The sequence below is a fragment of the Megalops cyprinoides genome, chromosome 12 (assembly GCF_013368585.1).
Source record: "Megalops cyprinoides isolate fMegCyp1 chromosome 12, fMegCyp1.pri, whole genome shotgun sequence".
NCBI lineage: Eukaryota > Metazoa > Chordata > Actinopteri > Elopiformes > Megalopidae > Megalops > Megalops cyprinoides.
In genome coordinates, this window is record NC_050594.1 from 22,402,949 (window position 1) to 22,428,468 (window position 25,520).

At 43.9% G+C, this 25,520-nt stretch overlaps 1 protein-coding gene across 4 annotated transcripts in view; it reads right to left on the reverse strand.

The window, feature by feature from the left end:
- The window catches only part of meis2a (Meis homeobox 2a), a 74,992-nt gene extending 50,219 nt beyond the window's left edge, over positions 1-24,773 (reverse strand). For 2 of the 4 annotated variants that reach the window (XM_036542055.1, XM_036542054.1), the window contains exons 1-7: positions 24,058-24,773; positions 23,318-23,550; positions 22,327-22,468; positions 21,906-21,956; positions 21,276-21,326; positions 20,517-20,666; positions 12,576-12,690 (exon numbers count right to left, since the gene is read on the reverse strand). In XM_036542055.1, the coding sequence (XP_036397948.1) occupies positions 12,576-12,690; positions 20,517-20,666; positions 21,276-21,326; positions 21,906-21,956; positions 22,327-22,468; positions 23,318-23,550; positions 24,058-24,069 (754 nt within the window). In that variant the 5' untranslated portion in view covers positions 24,070-24,773. The remainder of the gene's footprint in view (positions 1-12,575; positions 12,691-20,516; positions 20,667-21,275; positions 21,327-21,905; positions 21,957-22,326; positions 22,469-23,317; positions 23,551-24,057) is intronic. The other 2 variants (XM_036542056.1, XM_036542057.1) reach the window with 2 other exon arrangements.
- Between the last annotated feature and the right edge of the window lie 747 nt (positions 24,774-25,520).

A 25,520-nucleotide genomic window follows, 5' to 3' on the forward strand; every position in this document is an offset into this window, starting at 1 on the left:
TAAAAATTACCTGTCCTGAGGAACACACAGGCATTAGGCATCAACAGAGGATACAAGCAAAGTGGGGTGGAGTGGTGGTTGTGTGTGTGTGTGTGTGTGTGTGTGTGTGTGTGTGGGGGGGGGGGGTCATATGAAAAAGAGCATAATAAAGACATGTAAACGGCTCAACTGTTGCCAATATCCAGATTCCATTTGCATAAATGGCAAAGGGCTAAATGACTGAGGATAAGAGCAGCCCCCCCCCCTCCACCTCCCTCTTTTTGGAGCCTAAAAAGCATTTTGATGCCCATGACTGCCCCTCGCTTGAGAGACAAGGATCAGTGCTTAATGAAGGGCCTTGGGTCTAGACCAAAGATTTCACACTCGGTGATTCCCTGACAGCTCCACCCGGTTTTTCCCGCACTCCGCCGAGCCACTGAATGCTCTTCCCCTTTCCAAATAAAATTACACTAATTGGTCCCCGAGGTTATCTAGGTGCATTGAGTCTCTTAAAGATAGCTTTAAAACCCTCTCCGCCATTGTCGCCGCCCCCTTTTTTTCCTTCCCCTGGACGACTGTTGTGAGCCCTGCTACATTAGACCTCGCCTCTCCCCAGCTAACATCACACATCTGCCCCCGCGCTGTGATAACTTTATTACCATCGGAAATAAATGACGTCCACTGTGCTCCGGCGTTGGTAACTAAAACTCATTCTTTAGGTGATTCTCCTCTAATTAGAAAGAATGGAGCCCCCGGAAGGAAAACTGGGTCATGTTAAATTAATTGGAATGAGCATGAAAATTAGCAGAGCAAACTGCATCAATTTTCACCAAAAAAAGGGAAAGAAAGGATCCTCCTCTATGGTAAGAATTCAATTTGGATACCGGGAGAGAGGGAAAAATCAGCAGGTGGTGTGGTATCACCTGCTATCGGCCATCCGGAGGTATCCATCCCTCGTAAGGGGAAATCAAAGGCTTCTTGAATGAAAGTAAAACGGTTGTTAGGAGGGTCTATGGTTTCGCTGTGTACAGTCCTGTACATTATGAAGAATAACCCGGGCACTACAAACTGAAGATAACAGTATTTGGTGGTGATTCTCTACCCCCAATTACACTTAAAACAAAAACAAATAGACTGTATTTGTTTTCCTCCCTGTGTCAGGAGCAATGTGAGACACCTTGAAATGATTAAAGGGCTTTGTGCCGCACCCGGTGGACACTGGCACCGAATGGGAGCTAATGGAGAGGGTGATTTTTCAGTGATCGCTATTAGAGCGGGGAAACGAAAGAAAATGAATTAAAAGGTTTATAAATCAACAAGTCAACCATCAGATTGTAGCCTCTGCTCGGCAGACTCTCATCAGCCCCTGCCACGAAGTTTGCAAAAATGTCCCGGAGGCATGGAACAAAGCGAGCAGAACTGATTACACCGCCGCTGCCTGCTTTGCTGTCTAAACTCTGTTTGGCTTCCTAATGAGCTCACTAAAAACCTAATTCATCACCCATAACCCTTTTCAACCCTCCTTGAAATTCGCCATTATGGAAATTACTGGATGAAATATTTACAGGCCAGGGCTGGAGTTACGGCTTCGCCGGGGCTCGGGCGGGCCGGGGCAAAGCGGGGGTCTCCCCCGGCCCCGAAGCCTCGGCGCTGCTTCGTGGAGGAATGTCCGGTATGGAGCGGCCAGCTCCGCCAGCCGGCGGCAGGGCTGGCTCCCACTGTTTCTCCCCATGCCAATGATTTCCACATTAATACCCTCCGTCCCCGGGAAGGCCGGAGCTCGCTGGGAAGGGAATGTGGCGGAGGGGACAGAGAGAGAGAGAGAGAGAGATAGAGAGAGGGAGACCGCGGGGTAGACACAGGGTGGAAGTGGCCGCGCGTGATGAGGCGAGAGGGCGAGAGAGGAGGGAAGAGGCTCGGCCACGACGACAAACAGCTGGGAAGGAGGCGATTGCGGATTCTCGGCACCGTTTCAAAGGGGGGGGGGGGAGGGGAAACTCCCACTGTTCCTCATTACATGGAGTCGGAATGATCCTCTCGGCACCTGAGCTGTAACCGGGAGATTACAGAATTGATGAATCCTTGGTTTAAAATGCAGCTGTTTTATTCTGCTTTAGTAATTAATTCTTTTTCCGATAGCGTATTGATTAAGCGTAGACCCTGATAAAGTTCAAACTGAGAGGAATCCCCCCATGGCCTCCCCTCGCCTGCTCGGGAGAGTCAATGAAAACTTCCTCCAGTTCCACCTGCCTCCTCCATGTGCCCGTCCGCGCAACAGCACAGTTTTTTCTCATGAATTAGTCAGAGCTGCGCAGAGCAGTGTTAGCTGATCGCTGCTTTTGTCTCCCCTCTTGCTGACTTGCTTTTCTCTAGTGCTTGTGCTTTGTGCTGTCACACACGCATACACACACACACACACACACAGTCGGTGTGTGGTTCACTCTCTCTGTGTCTCTCCCCCCCCCCCCAACCTCACATGGCACATCTGCAGCATCAACGAGGAGCACCTCTCTCACAAAACTGCTCCCTCTTTTCCCTCAACCTTTTTCCATACATCTGCGAGTCCCTGATCAACAGCGAGCACAACACCCTCTCAGGGGACCCAACTAGCAAAGAAATCAGATACTCCTTTACAAGAAAGGGAGCTACTCCTGTCTTGTCAAGACCCCTCACCTACCAGCTCCTTTACAAGTCAATAACCGCTGTCTGGTGTCCTCTGCTGAGCCATTTCAGACATTAATTATCATTTATAAAAAGCAGGGCTGGGACGGGACTGGGTTTGCAATCGCTGCTCTCCTGGAAGCCTAAATTCCATAACTCAGGGGTGATGTAAATGATGGTCAAAGGGCCTACTCCTATCCCTGAACAGTTAGGCAGCATAGCCGTTGAAGCACGGTCTTTGAAAATAACAAATTAATGAAAGACAAAAAAAATCATAATTGGACCACGTAGGCACTGTTTAATTCATTTATAGGAGACAATTTCCGTTCATTAATGGGGCTGGCGGTAGGGTTTTGATGAGCCTTCTATTGACTGTCTCTGCTCCTTAAGATAAATCCTGCAGGTTATTTCATTACTGGCCAATCCCGGCGCTAATTTTTGATTTTGGGGGCCTGACAGTTCTTGGCAGCAGAAATTGTGCTCTTCCTGTGGCTGGCTGGTGAGGAGCCCATTACTGCCGTGAAAAATAGTGATTCGAAGCCGAGGTTCAAATTACTGCCACTCCGGCGCGTTGACCTGCCCAAATAGGTTTTCCATCGCATTCCTCGCACATTTTCTTAATTAGCTCCCTGACACGGGCTGTTCTACAATTCAGACACACCCCAGCGTTCTGAAAAAAAGGTCTGCTATGGAATGGGGTAGCAGGTGACTAACATGGGAACATAAACACACTGTGTCAACCATAATCACATTCCCGTTGTGGCCTGTACTCTAAGATTTAAAAGGCTTTTTCCTCCGCTGAGTAACTTCGCAAAATAAGTCAGATATCATTGAGATGCACCAGACTTCTTTCCCAAGCTCTTAATCGTCTCCTTCTTACACAAGGCCTTTGCGAGTTAATATGCAGCCCTAAAGTTCCAGCTCTGCGCAAAGATCCTCTGATGCAATTAATTAACTCAGCTTCATGCCTCTCAGGTTTTGAAGTCTGCCGTATCCTTTTGTTTTATTTTTTTCTCTTCCCCTTCATTATTGACTTTTCAATTTTCCCTTAACACCCCCACCCCACTACCCCCCCCACCCCCTCAACCTCCTCCCCACCCCCTCCACACCCCACCCCCCTACACTGACCGGGGCACACACCTAGCAGGGGAGCCCTTGGCTCTTCCCATCCAAAAATTTCACTCCAGGAACCCAAAATCAAAGTGAGGCACCCACATACAGTGGGTAACGGTGGGAGTGAAGCCCACTCGCAAAAAACAATCAGACACTCCTGAGCGAGTGGGAGCAAAGATCCACAGCCAGTGGTTACCAGAGCTGGAGCCACACAGCCAACCACAGAGGGCTACCAAAGGAAGCACGACTAATTTCTGCACAACAATAGGAGTCCAATGGGCGCCCACACAATAGCAGGTGCTTTGAATAGCAGTAGGCCTTCCAGCAGGGAGCATCTCTCCACCAGGCCAGGGCTGGTTGCGTAACCTTTCATTTTACTGGGCTTCCTTTTGACTTATAATGGATGAAAATGATCTCATGGGGCTGGAGGAGAAGCAGTAGGCCTGTGGGGTAGAAACAAGACCAGTGCGTCCTATGCGCTCTGGCCCACACCGTGTTTTCTCTTGTTATTTTTCCTCCCTTTTTTCTCTTTGTTAATAGTTGCAGAATTTGTTCTCATGCACATCGTGGCAGTCCTGCGGGCCATGCAGGGGTGAAGCTGCTTTCCCCCACCTTCTCAGCATTCTTTCTGGGGTCGAAAGGTTAGTCTTCACAGATGTCTCCTGCAGACAGGCAGTTGTCTAAGGGCTGCATCTCAGGATGTAAGAATTCCCGCCTAACAATGTAGCTCTTTCCCTCTCTTAGGGAAATTTTTACAAAATGTTTGTGTATTTTTTTTCTTTAAATTCAGGGAGCTTTTCCAAGCCATGAGCTAACCCTGGATTCTGGAAAATGTGGAAAGAGGAGTCACCATAGTAAGAATAGTAAGTTTTTTTTTCCAATCATGTACTCTTTTGAAGCCTTCTCTTCTTTCCAAATGTTCTCCAATTGTTGGAATCATATGTTTGCCATGTTTGTCTGATAGCATAAGGCAAGATCATTTTAAAACCTTTTTGTCAGAGGTGGAAGCAAAACATTCCCAAAAAAATCACAAAAATCCTCAAGTAGGAACTGGCCAAACAAAAAACAAACAGCAAAATGAAATGACAAAAATGTCAATATTTAAAGCAGCACATGGCACAAGGCAGCCACACTCAGGACAAATGGGAGTGAACAGAATTCCCAAGGCAAACGAGGATCATTAAAGAAAGCCAGGTTTCGACATATAAGAGGGTGGGGAAAAAGTAGGAAAAAATGGCGGTGTTGCCGACAAGCAAAACAACAAAAATAAAACAAGTTCTGCCTGAAAACATGGAAATGCTCGCGCAGAAACGGGAGCAGGGCAATCTTTGTTTAGCTTTTCCCTTTTTTATTCTGCTCTTTTGATATGGTGTCTTTCCCTACAAACAGCCCCTCTTTTCTGCAATTGATAACCTTCTAAATGAATTATCGTAATGCATAATGAACATTTTTTTTCAGCCGCACCCTGGAGCCAGAGAGCAGAGAGAGCCTAGTTTGGCATGTTGATTTGTTTTGTTGCGCATTACCCTTCCCTCTTCAAGAGTGCTCGCTGCTTGAGGCTGGTAAATAAGAAATTATCCTTGCTGACTAACACTTGTAATACCTCCTTGGGGTAATTAGAAATTATTAGACGGTCGCCTACAATAACAAGAGCTAATGGTTCTAACTACTGTCAAATCTTATGATTCCTCATGTACTTCCCCCTTAAAATTATATATTTTATAAATACTTATATATATTATATTTTTTTATACACACACACACACACACACACACACACACACACACACACACACACACACACAGTACAAAAATCGCAGGTAAAAAAGAAAAACAGGAACACAGGGACATTACTCTCATAATAAGCAATCTCTCGCTTCCAGACTCATTACAGTGAATATACCACCCTGTACAATTAGACGAGCTTATCTTAAATAATCCTCAAAAGATTTGCATAAAACATGCATTTGTGAAGAGAGGACAGAGGAAAAAACAAAATGAAGCGCCGGTCTCATTATGATCCTCCCACTCTGTTGGACGCTAGCTGCTTTTAAAGAAGTACCTGTAGGGTATAGCAACAGTATATAACTAAGACTCCCTTTCACAACCCCACCCCAACAGGACCACATGGCTCAGCTATAAGATTACATTCAAATATGCTTTGTTTTTTAAAGGGACGTTTGCTGCAGAGTGCTGTTTGGGCGTGAAGAGGCAGAGGGGGGATTATAAAGCCAAGAGAAACAGAAGAAAGGCAAGAGAGAAAAGACAGCAAGGCCCATCAGACAAACACAAAAGGTACAAGGAAACAGGGTGCCGGGGAGTCGGGGTTAATGCCCAAATGAGCACACCTTAAACGCCACTGGATGAGTGGTTAGGCGAGGTTTAGAGTCACCCTGCAGGTGTGCCTTTGAGAGCCGTGGCCTCTGTAACCTCCCTCCAAGCCCTAATGGGGACTCACCAAAACACAGGGCCATTCGAAACACAGCCTGTTGCTGCCTGTGGCAAACCCTGACACTGCTCTCTGTTTCTCTCTCTCTCTCTCTCTCTCTCTCTCTCTCTCTCTCTCTCTCTCTGTCCCTCTCCCTCTCTTCCCTCCCTCTCCTTCTCTCTCTCTCTCTCTCTCACTCTGTTTCTGTGTCACACTCAGACACGTCCATATAAACACAGCGGCGTTCCCTCCGCCGGTGACTGGAACGATCGGATTATCGCGTCTTAGGAGTGACATTTTGGCTGACCTCTCAGGCACCTTGCAAAAACACGGCCCGAAAATTCTTCTGAAAATGCGTCACTTTAAAAAAACGGAGCATTGTTACCCTTATGAAAACACACGGCTACATTAGTGGATGCGGCGAAGCCCTGGAGAGCAGCGGTCAAAATCCCTTTTAGCTGCATTACATCAGTACTCCTGTGTTGAACATCACCGTGCTGTGAGAAATCCAGGAGGCCACGGTGTGCAACACAATATTTCGGCCTCTGTCTGGCCTGCGAGGAAAAGTGTAGACAAAAGGCACCATGCTCCATATAGCCCAATCACGACTTCTTTCCTGTTCCTTTACCTCCCTTTCCATTTTAATTACACCAAATGCACTAAGAGAGAAGCTGAACTTCATCCGTAAAAAAAAAAGAGAAATGCTTTCCCTAAAGCATTCCCTAATGGCACATAGCATACATTCTCCGCAGCTGGCGTAAGAATAATTTTAGTAATTTTTTCCCTATGTCCAACCGAACATTAGTTTGCACATTAGGCTGACCCAGTTAATATAGCTTTCCTGCTGCAAAGGAGTCGGCCATGTGGGCCCAGCTCACAACCTGTTCGTGATTACAGGCCAGAAGGACGGGCTGCGAGCTGCACCGGGGACAACGCCTGAGGAACATCTGAAAACCAAAAAAAAAAAAAAAGTAAAAGAAGAAACAGAAGGAGGAAGGCAGAGCTGTCCGGAACACGTATGGGGTGGGAGGGGTTTTGGAGGAAGAAGTGACGTTACTTGGAAGTTCTGTAGTTGACTTGCTAGTGAGCGTTTATGATACTTTTTTTCTTTTCTTTTGATGTGCTTTTCTTCATTTGAAAGAATGGAGCCTGTTTCTTAGCGAGGAAGAGAGAGAGAGAGAGAGAGAGAGCTGATCATTCTGTTTAATCACCTTTTGGAAAGAGGCCAGATGGTCTGTGGTATTGGAGAGAGAGAGCAAGAGAGAGAGAGAGAGAGTAGGAGTGGGAGGGGAGAGAAAGAGAGAGAGAGAATAGAAAAGAGGACAGACAGAGAAGGAGAGATGAACCTCAAAGCACAAACCTTTCAAACAGCTTTGCGCACGCCATCGAGTATGGCCCTTTCCCGTAAACGTCTCTGAATGCTGAATCCAGCAAGAATCTGGTCTCAGAGCAGAAAGGGATACATTTTAAAACTATGTGCATTAACTATACTTTTCCCCATAGATTCGGCACTCGGCATGAATAATTTACCCACTGTTATGCTAATGGGATTGTGAGTGTATCCCCTCTGTATTTTTTTTTTTCCAGCGCAACTATTCTCAGCTTTCAACAATCACCCTGCCCCTTATAAAAAAAAAGCACAGAGCAGCAGAGACCTTTACTACAGCGCTGCACATACCTATCTAACACAGAGCAGGCCTGTCATGAACAGAGTCACCATAACAGCACCGTAAGAGTAAACATCTTCAACGTGGCATCAATGTTTCAGGAGATACCCGAGAAACACGCTGTGATCATCAGTCGCAGCGCCATGGACATCTGTTGAGTGAATTTCTTTTCTTCTACTGTGGTGGCAATGATGTCACTGGGAAGGAGGCATGCAGCCCGCGCCGCGAAAATGCCAGCAAAAGCTGGAGGCGGATAGGTACACCGGGACAGCATGTTAACAGGGTGACGGCTAGAAATTCATTGTTAATGTGATTATTGTGCCATTTAAGTGCTTTTGTGAGCGGCAGCGTAGATAGGCTCCCCTTTCAGCCTGGCCGCCGTGCCCTCTGCGCGGGGACAGATAACCCGGGTGTTTCTGTGGAGATGCGCGGGGGCCTGCTCGCTGCCCCCCTCCGCGTTGCCGTGGCGGTGCGGCGCGCCCGAGGTAGTGCACTGTGTAAAAATTATCAGTTCCACAACAGCTGGGAGTGACGGCCGTGAAACAGCAGGGACCGCGGCTGGTTTATTGTTTATCTTTTGTTTATGAGGCCGTATTCAGCTTTAATTACCACTCTAAATTAAACTCTAACAGGCACCAAGAGACAGCCAACAATCCCCCCACTACCGCACACACACACACACACACACACACACACACACACACACACACACGTGAGCACGTACACACACCTCAGTCCGTTTTGTCCTGGGGCAGGAGCGGCAAAACGTGCAACGAGGCTTCCATCTCGCGTTTTTGCGGAGCCGCGTGCTTTTTGTCATGCTTTTGTTCTCCCTCCGCTCGGTGCTTTTACGGCAGAGTTCGAACGCACCGTGCCAGCAGAGCCAACCCCAGCCTCAAACCTGCGTGCATGCGGAAACCGCCAGGATCAACAAGGCCCTGCGCCGCGGCCTTTAGGTCTTTGCCCGCGAGCTGTGTCACCCACCAGGAGCGGTCCCTGGGAACTCCGCCACAGAGGCACTGCCGAACAGACCGCGCGCACCACCAAGGCCGGTTCATCCAGCCCCGCTGTGTGTCTGCCTCTCTGGGAATTTCATGCCTGCGCCGAGCACAGATTGTTCAATTGCTGTAAAATGTACAAAATGCTTTTTTGGGTCTTTTAGCAAAAAAAAAAGGAAAGAAAAAGGGAATCATATGGAAGGGCCTTTTACTCACCACTCAAGATGTCAACATGGATTTGGTTTTCATGCATAGCTAATAATTACAGGGGCAGACTCAGGCTGCTACAGAGAAATTCCCAACCTTGCTGTTGCACCGGTGAGACCATACTTAAGCAAATGTTATGGGCAAGTGCAGTCTTTTGATGAGCCAGAAAACTCAATATCGCTTCCAGGAGCTCAGTGCATTGCAAGTGTCTGCCACAAAATGGGACACTTTCATAATTTAACAAATCACAGTGGCCAGTGACGTGAGGCTTTAAATGCTGCCAGTGCTCCTCTGCCATGTGAAGTTGTGATGGCCTCTCTGGCATCCCAGAGTAAGTTTTATAGAAACTGCAATGAAGTGCAAAGTGACCACAGACATGCTTGTTGCACGTTCATGGCACTAAGAAAGCTCACTGCAGCCCTTCCCAACCATAACCTATGTTTCTTAAGCTTGAAACTAGACAGAGTTGTTCCAGTCTGTTTATATATGCTGCTTTTGCCCTGAAGGTGATAATTCATTTTGAAAGCAATTCTGCAAGAAACAAGAGGAGCAAATAGTAAGCAAGACGTCTGTGCGCAAAGCTCAAATGTTCTCCATGCCTGAAAACATGCCGCACCTTATTTTACTGCTTGACAATAATTTATTCCTAAAGAGGAGCTGTATGACTTTTCTCACCTGGTAATTATTTCCTGGCATCAGATCTTAGGAAGAGCGTTCAAGGCTGAGATACAAATTCCAGATTATAGATGTAAATTTTGTCCTCTAAACTTATCGTGGGTCGGTATCTAAGGACTCGGCTCAGTTCTATCCCTATGGCCCCTAATGTGAACCATGCTGTCGGAGTGATGACTTCATTAGGGGGAGATGAAAACAATAGGAAAAGCGAGGCTCACCATTGCATCTACTTAGCGAGCAATCATTTGAGAGCTCCTCGGCAGACATTATGTAATCAGACACACTTTAGCAGTCTGTGGAAAGTGCAAAGGAAACACCGGGCCCAAAGGGCTGCCCAGACATTTGTTTGAAGGAAATGGTTTGATTTTCAGGCTGAACACACCTTCTAAATGCACAGCAAACTGATAAAAAGCCACGGGCTACAGCTGCTCTGCTGTTTCCCCTCGCCCCTGCGCCTTTTCCCCTTACCAGGAAGAGGCCCTGAACAGAAACTATCTGTTCCCTTTCAGGCAATGGCTAGGACTCCACGGACCTGCTCGTGAAAGGGGGGGGCGTTCTGGGAGGGGTCAGGATGGGTCCGGGGAAGGGGACAGGGGGGTTAGGGGAGTGGATCTGTGTGCGGGTGGGGGGGGCAGAGGCGAGTCCCTGTGTGGAGTCACTCGTGGCATGGTGGGGGCAGAGCTGGGAGTCAGAAATGCTTCAAGCGTTAACGTAATTGCAAGAATGTGAAAAATGAAGTGCCGGGCTCCTGAGCAAAGTGAAAGGTCAGAGCACGCCTCGCACAAAACAACTGGCTGGAAGATGGCCTCATTAGGCCGTTCAATCGGCCTCCCCCTCTCTGCCACCCCCTTTTCGTCCGCAGAAAATGTTTTCACTGTTGGGTTTTTTTTTATTAAACGTAGTGTTAACCCCCCTCGTCCGGGTCTGCCTGGGTCTGGCTGGGTCCGTTTGGGTCTGACTGGGTCCCCGTGCCGCATTGTACAGTAACTGTCTTGGCCTGTATTGATCAGTGGTTACTGGATCCGGTGCACAGAGGAGTCGATAAGTGCTCTGTGGATTACAGGTCACTTGTACTTATGTGTGTAAGATAATCAATAAGCAGTGCATTTCTTTCTCTGCCTCTCCCACTCTCTCCCTCTCTCTCTCTTTCTCCACCGACTGACTTTGCAGAGACGGCAAAAGGAGAAAAGGAAAAAAAAAAAAACAAACACTACACAATGAGCTTTTAACTTAAACCAACTTTTACTTATCATTATCAGTGTAAAAATAGACACGAGGAATTTTTCTTTTAAAAAAATCAAACAGATCTTGTGGATTTGGCTGCCCCTCTCACATTAAACGACCCGGAGTGTTCATTTTAAAACTAAATTTTATAGCTTCTCTACACCTTGCCAAATGCACTGTAGCCACTGGTGGCTTGCTTGCCATGCCTAATTCGCGGTGTACCTCGTGAGCCTATATCACTGCCACTTAAGGGCTCTGTCATGCACGGAGGGGGTGTGGGTGATGGAACCAGACTTGACATGAGCGAACCACAAGGCTGGACCAGGTTTACACACAGCGCAGAAACTGTGGGTTTGCGGTCAGTAACAGTTTAAAAGAACCACATAAACCGACAGACATTTTGAGGCACTGCAATTACATGTCTCCCTGCAGAGGCGACATCAATAGGTTTGATTGCCTATTGGCAAAATGATAGCAGAGATTGAATGTGACAACGCGCTGGCCTATTGTGCGATTCTTTTGCTGAGAGATCCTCTGTGTGCCGTGTGATGAAATTTCATGCAAACCCCAGATCCAGCTCAAGTACTCCTCATTATGAATGAAATGTGATCTCAAAGCTGCCTTTTCAAGTGCAATCCACAAACACCCGAAATAACAAAACAAAACAAAAAAAAAGGCTGATGACAATTCTCCCTCCTTGGCTTCAGAACATCTCAAGTTAAATGTGATACTAATCAGACTTTACAGCGAAATGGAAAATGAATAACAACCATTTGAAAATCACTTAATATCTGCTTGTTCCTATCTCAGTATCAGGGCATTAAGCAAACTGTAAAAATGAAAGGCATGTACTTATTCTGTGTCAATAGCCGCCTTCTTTTTTAATACAATTAATTAAAACCTTAAAAAATCTTATAATTTGCCTTATTACAACCCTTTCATGCATATAATACAGTAAGATTTTTGTCTGTGGCATATTATTAACAATTGGTGTTATGCAAGTGCTGGAACAACAGTAGAAAAGTATATATAATGCAATGTTGAATTCTAGCAGTTTGGTTTCTGACAAAAAAGACAAGCCCTTCTGATCTGTAATTACCTCCGTAGAGCTAGCAGAGTTAATATGTTTTAAATGCTAGTGAGAGCTGGCAGAAAAATCCAATTAATTACAAGCTTTTCTAAGCTCTCTGTTCAGCTCAACCCCACATAGCTTTAGTTTATAACCCTTAATAAGCTGAAAAGAATATACAGTCTTTCTATGTGTATGTGTCAGCTTGTCTGAGTGATCGTGGATCCAAAGACACTGATTTTTTTGGCTTTAATGATTATGGTGGCATATGAGCAAGGCCATGATGGAATTCCAATCACTCTTTCATTCTCTGGTCGGAAGAAGGACAAGGATTTATAATGTGACCTCATGGTCAGGACACCAGATTTGAGACCAGAAGGAGGTGGGAATGATGAGCAGGTGGAAAACATTTTGAATTAAGTTGCATCACTTTCTTCCCGAAGCTACTACATTGGACGTGTACAATTTAAGAAGGGGTCTGCTGCATTGTTTAAGCGCGTGCAATGTGCTGCAAATGGCGAAAGGAGGGGGGTGGAGCGGGGGGCGTCCCTCACCTTGTTCGCTGCTGTTGTCCCCGCTCTGTGAAGCATGGCCTCCACTGGAGGGCCCGGGCGTGCCGGCCGAGTGTGTGGAGGTGGCGTCATCGTGGTCTCTCCAGGATGCTGGGTTCTGGGGTTTTAACAGAGCCGTCCGTCCACGTCCAGCCCGCAAACCCGGGGAGAGGAGACAGAAAGAGGGGGAGACAGGGAGCAGTTGAGACAGAAGGAGAGAGAGAGAGAGACAGAGAGAGAGAGAGAGAGAGGGACAACATGAGCACGCTGGTAATGTGAGAGTGACATCTGAGAGAGACTGCAGTGTTTTTAAGGCCTTAGAGAGCCAGGATTTCTTTTTTTTTCTCTTCATCACAGGCTAGGAATGAGTTCAGTTCGCCATCCTACTCTAAACAGGGAAACCACCTCTGCAGTCAATCTAACCAATCCCATCATAATCTGACAAATACAAGATATACGATTGAAAACAGAAAACAGGACACTTAGTTTAACAACTGCATGCCAGTAATCAGTTGTACAGTTACGGGAATTACATCTTATTGCCACGTTCAAACCAGTAGCTAGACTGTAGCTAGCAGACTTCTTTCACATTACACACAGTAATCTTAGACATTCAAGGCAACAAACATTGTCTAAAATGCACATGGCCAAGAACATCAAGCTAGTTTACACCATAGTTAATTACGACTTCCCTGAAGAAAGAGAAATTTAGAAATAAAAAGTCAACACACACCAAGAGTGCCATTAATTATTACCACAGCCTGACATGAAAATAAAGCATGACAGTAATTCTCTTTCTGCTCTGGCAAAACACACGCATTGATGCACACACGCACACACACACACAGTTGTTTTATTCCTGCAGCGAAAGCTGGCTTCCCTAGCAGAGAGAACTATGTAAAACTTGAGAGTGACTCCTGCAACAGCCCTTCTCTTCCCACTCCTCCTCCCCTTTCCTGGTCAGTCCCAGTACCCTGCTGGTGCATGCAGGGAAACAGGATTTCTACTGTACAGGAAGGGCTTTATCAGCGCCACATGAAGGCAGGCAAGAGGTGGAATTTCCTCTGCCAGTAAGCCAGAGACGGCACACACCAACCACGTCACCCCCCTCCCCCCCCCCCCCCCCCCCACCCCCAATGACCCCCCCCCCCCCCCCAGAACTGAGTTGAGCTCCGACATGTCACCTGCACGTGATGACAAAATGTTAGGGGCTAGTCAGGCCCTGTCTGGGACCGGGGAGAGCAGCCCCTTGAAAAGAGCCCAAGCCAAACAAACACAGGCCTGAAACAGGGCTTCCCACAAACCTCAGCCAGCTCGCTCACTCGCTCTCTCCTCTCGCTGAGAAAAAAAAAAAAATATCAAAATCGCATACGCCACAAAATATTCCAGAAAAGGAGTTACCATTGTGTCTAGGCTCGAGTACGTCCCTGCTGAACTGTTGAATGAGTTATGATGAATCTGAGCGCTGCCTGCCAAGAGAGTTGTTCTGAGAGAGGACAGGTCGAGCCGAGGGGAGAGAGGAGGCTCAAACGCAGCCGTTTCCCCTGGCGCCTTGTCGTTTGTGCCGCTCCTGCTCCTGTGAGCACCCCCTTTTTATCTGGAAGTTAGGAAAGCACTCAAATAGCTCCAAGCTGAAGGCAACCAGCAGACAGAGGCCCTTCACTGCACTGCAGCCTCTTAGCGTCAGCTGTTCACCGGATGGCAATCAGATAAAGAGCTCAGAGAATTAGGAGAAAAAGGGCAGAAACAATAGCTCGGCATGAATTTAGCCCTAGGACGACAAGTCAGACCCTTCTCCTTTTTAAACGCAACATGTGTACCTCGGCTCGTGGAGAGGAGGAGAGGGGTGTACGCAGAGGTGGCCCACATTTTAAGGTACAGGCTAACATCACTGGTGTGAAAATCGCGTCAGCTATCTACTAACGCTTCCTTTACATTTCAGTGTAATTGTCATAAAAAAGGGAGGAGGGTAGGAGAGCAAAAAGAAAGAAAAAAAAAACACACAGCGTACAATGTATGTAGGCCAAGCCAGGCATGCTCTGGAAATGCACTGTTGTTGTTCTAAGGGAAGAAAATGACTGGGTCCCACTTCCTGAAGCTGAAACACCCACAGCCGGTGAGTCCACAACGCAGGGCCTGATCTTTCCCAAACTTCCCTGCTCCACTCTAAGCACACAGAGTCCAGCACTGAACACAGCTGCTGCACACAACGTCAGTCTCCAAGCTGAGGCAGGACTTTACATTGTACAATAATATCAGAACAACAACAGGCAACATCTCAGGTCATTCACAGAGCACATATCAAGGGACCTGACTGTGTTTTGTTTTTTTTTTTTCCTTTTAGAATACCAACACGCTTTTTTGTCATCTGGGCACCGACCAGACATTATCCAGAACTTTTTCTCCTGCAACATCACAACAGGCACTACAACACCAGCGCTAACTTTCCTCACTCCGCAAGGTGACAAAAGCAACAGCCTTTCCCTGGGATGAATAATTCAGTGGGGCTCCCGTTGCTGCGAGGGGCGCTCGTCAGGCGCAGGGCTCGCACACCAAAAACAGTTGTCAGGATCCCCGGAGTCCATTAAAGTTCAGACAAGTCGTAAAACTGCGTCACCCAATGGCCCTCGCCAGTCCAACCGAGAGACCAAAAAACCAAACTGCGCACATGTGACTATTCCCTGTAGCCCGGATAATTAGGAGTCAAATGTGGTTCACTCCATGCTCTTCCCTAATTGTGTTAAAGAGCACTGTTACCAGGAGGAGAGCCTTAGCAGCAAACAGCGGGTGCAGCACAATAGGAGTAGATGGAAAATAGATACAAGGAAGCCGGTCTCCGGGGGCAGCCTTTTCTATTTGCTGGGTTACGGACTCACAGCTGATAATGCAAGTTGTAATTAATATAAAAGCAGGAGACAATATGGGGAGAGCTTGTAGTGCAGCGGCCACAGGAGAACGCTGGCCCGTCACTGTCCGCCGTTTCTCATTTACACGCGCCGCCTCGCCATCAAAACACAATTTCGCCCGTGTTTTCCCGGTCCCTTGGAATTTCAAATAAAATTGATTTAGCAACATCATTGAATTTTGTTTAAATTCCCAGGAAATAACGGAGGAAAGAAGCAAGGGCCTCCTGTCGTACGGAGGGAAACCTGATGTGGCTCTATATAGACGTATACATTGTAATCCCAAACTGGGAGGTGCTGCAGTACAGTAGGTACAAGATTACAATACCGCTGTGTGCTGCTGGATGCAATTGTTGGAAAGGCTTAGCAGCTACATGTCCTATACTGCTGACTTTCACGAAACACACCGGACCATAAATCTTAGCGGGATGACATTTCAAGATGTATCTTGCCGCACAGCACAACCAGAAAAACTTCTTACACATTTTTGTATAATCGAAAACATAATTATACAGCCGCTCCACAAAGACATTAAAGTGAAGGTTACTTTTCAACAACAACATATTTACAACGCCATCAATTATGAATGATCCCGCAAGTTTAAGAAAGGGACATTGATGAAACGTCTTATAATTTATGTTGATCGTTTTAAGGTTCACGAGTGTATGAACAGCTACATTAACTCAAAAGTGAGATCATCCTTTCTATTGCTTTGAATGTTACAGCGAACAAGTCTACATTCTATCAGGGCTCCAGATAAAAATAATATTCAGTCATATGTCAGCATTTGAGGAATTTACACCTGTACAAAAAGACATGACCTTGAGGCCCCTTGAGTGATATTTGATCGCTTTAATACGTCTAAAATGGATTTTTTTCACCACAGAAGAAATCAAAAAAATTAAATAGATCGTAATTAAACGTCGCACCAAGCATATAATTAGCTCTTTACTTTTATTCACAACCTCACAACTCAATGACACTGCAAAGGGGGCTTCTGTTTATTTATTTATAATAATCACTTTACACTGTGGCACATTAATATTGATCTCTTTTTCACTTTGCAGTGGCTTTCATGGTATGCTGCTAAAAAGGAAAGCAACAAGTGAGTCTGGCTTCTCCACCATCGGTCATTAGGAGGTCTGCCAGCCGGCCGTGGCATTTCAACGCTAATTAAATAGGATATGTAGAACTACAGATTGTGCCATCACAAAACAACTGTCTGGAGTGGTAAACTCCATTGTGCGACACGATTGTTTTGATGAGAAAATCCTAATGAAGTTACTCTGCAGGAGAAACTTTTTTTTTTTAGAACCGAACAGAGCTGAAAATTTTACAGTTTGCTGCATTCAGGAATCCTGAGCAGAGCCACCCTTCTTCATAAATAGATGAGGTCAAAATATCCAGTAATGGCACAATTAGTAATGAAAATATGATGGCAAGGAAGAGTGGTCCTGGACAATTGTTTTCGAACACCTTAAAATGAATAAAACAGTCCAAAAAATCAGTGCAGACAAATAATGAGACATTATCGCCCTCAACATGTTCCATAAATACTGATAAATCAATAAGGCTGGTAATATCTCTCAACCACAAATGAAACATAAATACAAATGTTTTCACTCAACCAGTGTAAGGCTTAGATAACCCACAAGTAACCTTTGGAGCACCTAAAGCCATCAGCCTGCAGCAGTGAAAAAGAAGCTAGGGTGACAAAAACACCAAATTACACCATATTTTTAAAACTATGAAGACCTAAAAACAAGGGTTCCAAATGTGTGTGTGTGTGTGTGTGTGTGTGTGTTTCTGTGTGTTCGCATGCACTGCAGGTTGCGCGTATGTATGTGTGTATGTGTGTGTGACAAATTCACTTTCCAACTAATATGCATTTTATTTGATAAAAAATTCCCTTACAATAGCGAGCGTGTGGGCACAAAGACATATTCATTAGCGCAGACAATATTAATTCCATTCCCAGTCTTAATTAGGTGTATCACAGGGAAGACTAAAATCTTATTCAAATAACTGAGAGACAGGCATCGATCAGCAACAAGACTCAACCGATCATTAGAGAGATCGAGCCGTCCCTCATTTCACTTTTCATGTATAACATATTAAGATTATTTTAGTTCGTTTTTATAAGCGATGGGGGAGGGGGTTAGGGGTAGTAACAGGAAGCCAATGCAAAAAAATCAACTGGGGTAGCAAAGGCCTCCTCGTCATTGACAATGTTATAATCCAATCGCTTCAAAGACAATGCTGCATTCAAGTGTAAATAAAACAGTGCTTATTAGGGGCTACCATCAGGTAGAGGTGGAAAGGAGAGAGAGAAAAGAACACAACGGGCTGTCTCCTTCGTTGTAAGAAGCCTCATCATCACTACCGAACCAACTTTCACCAAATGAGATGTAGCCCTGGGCTATATATTAAAAATGCATATCAAAGCAAAGAAAAATGGACGTGAGAGATTCTAACTAAATAAATTAGCATATCTAACTATCAAATTGCCTTTCCCTCTCTGACTAAAAGAGAGGATTGTAATGAATAATAAAATAGTGTAAAATAAAAAATGAAATAAAAACAACAACAAAAAAAAAAAAAACAGCTGCAACTTCTTGCCATCAGCCAGTGCATTAGCTTTACCGCTTGCAACGTTACATTCATTAATACATTCCAAACACTTCACCTTTCTATTTTCCACACGCGGGTACCTCGGCCTTCTGTGTAGAGATATGGAAATGCCTGTGTCTTTTTCATCAGACAGTCCTACCCGTGCAACACAACATTTTATAGTCTAATTACGTTTTAAATCTGAATGTGTGCAAGCAGCCTCTCTGATGAGGTGCTGCTCTCTCCTCCTTCCATGCTCATGCACTTTATTTAACAGGAGATGTAAACTCATTTCAAGTCGCTGTTTATTTCAAGCATTGATATTTTGCATCATATATCATATTATTAATATTTAAATATCTTCCAGGATTACAATTTTCCAATAAAGTGAAAAAAGGACTCTCACAGTTCATGTAACTTCGTGTATCCTTATATTTCAGTTGTGCAGTAAGGCGGAACACCAGCAACTTAAATGTTAAAGCTAAAATACACAGATGCATCCCAAGTTACAATGGATTTATTCATATATTTATTTATTTTATAAATGGGTAATATGGAAAACATCCAGATATCAAAAGCCGCACTATTGTGAAACAAATCTATCTGCAAATAAACCATAAAATGCACACACCAAACAAATTTCAGGTTTCTAAAGACAAAGCACAAACACTTTTCATAAAATGTCCATAGCTGCCACCAAAAGGAAATTAATCGCTCTAAACTAAAATGCCAAATGAAGTGTTAAACCTAAATGAGTTCAGGAATAAATGGCCTGTCATACATTCTTAGGTTTGATGTTGGCGCCCTTTTCTTTTTTGGATTATTTCATTTTCATATGATCAAAATAATACTTCTCACAGGGGCCCAGCGACAGTGTCTATGTCTGCACATTGCGAGAGAACACTGAAAATTGGCTTGAGCATCAACCATCTGCCACGAAACTAAACAGGCTAGTTTATCTAATCTCTTCAGTATAAACAACACCATGCCTCGTTTCTACACGTACACTTGAAACAAGCTTCACAACGCCGAGCTTTTAACCAGAGCTGAACGCAAAAGATGGTTGGGTATTAATTCTAAATTCATCCACCTTTGCGGTGCACTTGGAGTAACTCTGTAAACACGGCGAGCAGTCGAAGGGAATCCGACGCTATTATAGCTAGCCCCAACAGATGCAGTGGAGTGACTTTGCATAACACTTAAATCTGCTTTAATTCCTAATACTCTTGAGCTCGTGCTGCTGGTTTATATTAACCCGTCATTGTGTCGCGATATGCGCTTCTCCATATCACCAAAACGTTAACCTTACACCCTTTTTCAAATTAAATATTAGTCCTTTACTAAAAACTCAGCCAGGTTTATCAGCAAGATATTACACTCACATCTGCTTATGGTGAAGCGTTCATTGCACTAAAAAGCACGTCGCACCCAGGACTGATTTCCAAATTTGAAGGCGCTGCACTTGAGGTGCACATAGTTTTTATTCATTAGAGCGACCGGAGACCGTAAAACGAGTGCGGTGTTAAAGAGACAATGGCGAAAACCACTCAGCATTCAATAAGAAACCATTAAGCATATTAACATCGACGACGAGCGTCCTTTCTGTACTGTCAAACTACCGATACCGCTTGATACAGTTTGAACTTGACAATGGTGAACGGTAACGACCGTCTAATTCCCACTTTCTCCACTCTCATAGCCCAGGCACACCGCTTTGAATTGCACAACTGCTCTGTAGTTTTTGTCAACAATCGTTCTCCCTGTCTTCACACCCAGTTCATTTCAAACCCGTGTTTCTGAGCCCTGCAAAGCCTCCACAGAGTTGTGATAGCGCAGCCTTTCCAACAGTATTCACTAACAGCTCAATTTTTACATGGAATATTTTTGTAAAGCCACAATGAAGGGCAGCCATATCCCCAAGACATGCAAATGTCAGAATGACACAAAATCCAGCGCTGTAATTATTTACATGAATTCATTAAAATAATAACTTCATAATTCTTCTCTTGTTCTCCCCATTTAATGACGAGTGGTGATAATTCTTACATGGCGACATGTCTAATTAATTGATCAAACCATACCTCAAAGACACTAAAATAATTAATCACCAAATCCAAGATTAACATTTCACTTAATGGGCTTTTTGAACGTACAATATAAAAAGGATTGATACAGTTAATTACCATCCTGACATCAAGATTACTTATCTACATAGGTCAAACTAAAAATCACCCAAATGCGCAATAATGAAAATTCAGTGAGATGGAAACACGCAGTAGGCTACTAGGCCTATAGACAACATAAACATTATTCACTCTCAAACACACCACTGACAATGGCCTGGCGTACGTTACCACAACACCACTAATCTGTGCACCAACAAACTAACAGAAAGTACTGCGATATGAAATAATAAACCCAAGTTACTTACGTGGTCGGCTAGGTTGGTTGAAGATCCTGAGAGCTCCTCGTGGTCCGACTTTGAGCTGCCATCCCGTTCGTCAATAACTAGATCAATTGGCATTTTTCCTTTCAAACAACTAATGTACCGATGGCAAAAGTTGTCGCAGAGCTCGTGCACCTAAAGGCAAGGAAGAATACCCTTTTTCAGGATGGGGAAGCAGGGCGACCAGTCCAAGAATAACTACAATTAAGGGGCATAATCGTCGAAGTCAAGGAAACAATAGTGAAATTGTTGCAGCGCTTATTATTCTCAGGAGACTTCAGCAACAAGTTGCCGTCGGAAAAAAATAAACACCAAGCGAAAACTGATTATATTATGACTATATAAAATGGCATTTCTAATTAATATATTTTATCTTGGTCTCGACCAGTGAAGTATAAATATATTTATCCATAAGTGACCTTAGTCAGTGTGGTTGCAAATGACAAAAAGAAGACAATTGCCTAATCATACTATCAAAGTTTACGCGAACTGTTTGGCACCATATTGCAAGCTTAAAGAACAGTCACAATAATTTATATCATGATAGGTGCATTGATTTGCTCATTTCAAGTGTTCCGTGATTGTTGACTGAATATTAGACAAAGGCGACAACTGTGACCAAATGTGCGTTTTAAACAATAATAACACATACAGCTTATATATGTTTAAAGACATAATGTATTTCTTCAAACAATGCTGACTCTCATACTGAAACAAATAAGTTTAAGAAAAGTAAGCAATTACCTTTTCTAATTCCAGAAGGTGAAATCGTAATACTTGTATGGCTTGTATCATCTGAAAAGGGAGATAATGTGTAAGTTAGAACTGTATTCAATATTTCAGAAAATGTGGAAATTGAATGGGGAGACTGCACATCATTAACGATCTGCGACTTTGCAGTTTTTACTGACACGCCATGAAAATTTTTATGATATTGATGTTTCGTATACTTTATGGTGAAATAATTGATTCATTTCATATATATATAACAATAAAGGCATACTACGTCAGATAGGAAATTAGTCAGTCTGATTAAATAGCAACAAATATGGCGATATTACTTAGAGCAAAGCTTATCTTTTAGCAAAAGAATCGCTCTGAAAGGAGACACTGCGCTTTGCCTAATCAGTGACTTCCTTCACGGCCTCCTATGGTAGCGTAATGCTTTGCCACTCGAGACCCCTCAGTTTCCCCTTGTACACTTCAAAGAACCGTATGAAACATTTGTGTTGTGATTTCCAATCAAACCCCAGCATATTTACGTTGCATTATAGGGGACAGAAGAGCAGGTTTGAAACATAAAACAAGTTACATTCAAAGGTGCCGCCATACCACACGAAAATTACAATGTGAAAGGCGGCATGCATCGCTTACCAAATTATCCAACTCTGGATTTGAAGAAAATAAAGGTTTTTCTGCTCGGACCTAAAACAGTAACAAAGCAGGTATTACGACGCTTTCTTGGTATTACAGTCGTGTTTTCAGTTTACTTTTTACTTTTGACATTTCTCTCAAGGAAAACATCCATGTAAAAAAGTAAAATAAAGTTTTAAAATTATTACTTTGTTTTGATAATGTTTTGTTAACACATACGGTGAGTTTCCGGGTTGTCAAGTACTGTAGTTGTTGTAATTATTCGGTTAAAAAAACTTTCACCATTCAAGTCCAGACAAACATAAAAAAGTGTAATAAATTTAGTCTTGTATAGTGGCCAAGCAGTCGTCCTCGACATTAACGATAGCAAACATGGGCTCGAATAGCACAAGACGATTAAAAAATATATATTTAAAGTGACCTGTTTGGCAAAGACCGCGATGTCCTCGTTGAAGGAGTCGGAGGAACAGACATCCCCGCCTGCTACCCCGGGCTCCCTGGGCGTGCATGTCGCCAGCTCGCACTTCTCAAAAACCAACGCGAGCAGGGGGAATAACGGGTGACTGGAACAGGGAACACACAACTTGAGCACCGACTTCGCCCTTCGAAACGTGTAAACGAAGGTAATGCACAGGCGAAGGACGTTTTTCCCTACCTTAAAACAATAAAACTATGTATAGTTTGATTATTTTTGTTAGATTATGTGATCTCAGTTCTAACAAACTTTTTTTTTTTTTTACAATTCATTGCAACGGTATCGTAGAGCGTATTGAAACAAACACGTAGGCTATCTGACAGTTAAGTACAGGCAAAATATAATTAGAACAAAAATACTTCTGTGGTGGACATTAAGATTCCTGTGTTATTCGCAGACGCTACTGTTGACGTACAACGTGTCTCTTCTATTAAAAAAAAAAACTACTTCAAATCATATAATGCTTTTAAAAATCGTATACTGGTGTTGCTACTAAATTTTAATACCACATTTTCTTTTATTCAAAATATGGAAACAAAGGTCACCAAAGAAAAGAATGGCATAAAGCGTTAATGAAGCGTGTGTGAGAGATGAGTGTGTGTGTACGTGTGTGTTTGTGCACGCGTGTGTGTGTATGTGTGTATATAATGTATATGATATATTTGACAGCTTATTTTTATCTCTATAAACATGTAAATACATCGACTTGGACAAACATTACTTTAGACACTTTGTTTTGAATAATAAAAAAAACATATGTCAAACCGTTGCTGAAATTAAGATGTATAAAATGTTTCCAACAACTTCGCATGACTTTTGGTTATCGTTGAATTAAGAGAACTAAAACTTTATTTTTTGTTTGTTAGGTTTTTTTTGTAAAACTGCTAAGAAATACTCGGACAGAGCGACACAAGTTAAAGAATTATATTGCACCTACCCGTAAATTTGATCTTTATCCCTCTTTAAAACATCGTTGACTGCGGAACCCATGCTGGTGGGCATTACGTTGGGATGAGGTGCATGTGCACCGTAGTGCTGGCTGGCATGGAGCGGCGGTCCATGATTCAAGTGATGCACTTGGGGTAGCGGCCGAGGAGCATGCGGATCTCCGTACATAGACGCCGGAACCCCAACTCCATCCATTCCACCGTAATGGGCCAGCTCATCGTACTAGAAAGAAGCACAGAGTAGTGAGAGGCAACGTGGAGACAGAGAAATAAACAATTACAAAAGAAATACGTTATCTGTCTATAGTAACCACTGCAAAAACACACGACTAGCTAGTCCAGGAAAGCAGCAGCAATCCTGTTGGGGGGTAGAGGGAAGTATTGGTTGAAAAGACAACAATGTATGTTTCCTTCGCACGTAAACACTCAAATAAGTTTGAAATTACCAAAAACATTCTAAACTGCGATCCCACGCGAGCGGGTTACTTTAGTAAAACCAGCGAATATCTTAGAGGAGTCCCTTTAAAAACAGCTCCGAGAATGTCGCGGTGATCGCCGGCTAACCAGAGGCACACACGAGGGCTGAAGAGTAAAGGTACTGCAAAACGTCAAATAAAATCACTTAGATGTGAATATTTTGTATATTAGCCACCATCAACTGAAGAGAGCGACAGAAGAGGCCCTCCTATAGTGGATTTGTATAGGTAAGTGTTGGAGATTTAAAACCTACCCTTTGCGCCATCAGGCTGCGCTCCAATAAACTCCTGGATGTGTCGTATATTTAATATCCCAGTCCGGTTAGAAAGTGATTTAGTGGTAAGATTCCTTTTTCAACCAACTTAGTGAATTCTCCTATTCTCCAGTGTGGTTGAGAACAAGCAGAAGCATCAGGAGGAGTTTTGCAATTTTTCTTGTTTTCCTCTTTCCCCCAAAAAAAAAGAAAAAAAAATTGTCAAGCACCAAACTGAAGGTTACAATCGGCCCATCAACAACCTGCATGTAACTAAACTGTCGTGTCTCATGGCTTTTTGCCACTCCAGCTGTCAATCAAAGCCAGGGGTTGTCAAGGTAATGAATGAATGATGGTTGGTGATGATGTTCACGAGAGGATGAATCTTTTTAGCCCGTTTTCTTCCAACAACTCCGCGTCTCCTTTATGCCTTTGGATCGCTATCTTGTTTTATTATTACTGTAAAAAGAAAAAAAAGCGATAGAAATTAAGAGATTGCAATTCAGATCTCTCCTTTCCCCCGTAGGTATTTCGTCTTTCTCGCGGTCTGAGATGAGTGAGTGTCAGCGAGTGTTGGCAGGTTGGCTGCTAGCTTGCTTATAGAACAGAGTCAGTTTGCAGCGCTGATCGGCGGGAGAATGAAATGACGGAACCCGGAAGTAGTGGTGGCCATAGCCAGTCCTGCAACAGCTATAGAAAGAGAGGAGAGACCAAAGCCTGTGATATGCAGAGTATGCACGAGGACTGCTTCAACTCCGCACGGGGGGAGCCAAACAACATAGCATCGCCTCTCAACCAATTCTTCACCGATAATAAGAATCAAAACTAGCTGGGGAGAAAAAAAAGAAAAGGGAGTCGTGCATCTGAGATCCAGACAAGTTTTTTTGTGAAGTCTGGAAAACTGAAAAGCAGCTTACAGTAGCAAAGGCAGGCCCACCCTCCCACTGGTAATAGTTATGCATTTGTTTTTTCTCTCTTTCAACACTTTTTTAGTCATAATTTTATAAATCGGGTACATATCAAGCTGAAACTCCACATATCAATTACGTTTCACATTAAAAATAAACTGCTATATGTGTTTATGTGAAAACGACCATCTTTGAATATCACCATTTATTTGTATTTCCAGGTGGGGAATTCGGAGGGGCATTGTACTGAACTAAAGGAGCTAAAAAGAGTAAAACAACCATACACATCTCTTTGAGCTGAATCCTAGCTGCTTCCATTACTCTCTTAAAATGAATTTTTAGAACTGTTTTTAATTTCATTTGTGAGCCTGACGCTTACTTTGTAATCTTTGTTGTGGTTGTAGCATGTGTGCTCAAGAATTAACTCGGTAATGCCCGCTAATGGCGCTGCTAATTGCGAAGGGGTTATTTAGTAAATTAAATGACATGGCGCACCCCCTTGAGCACAGAATGAACTTTTCCAAAAAGAAAAAAAGAGACCTTTTGTAGGGAAAG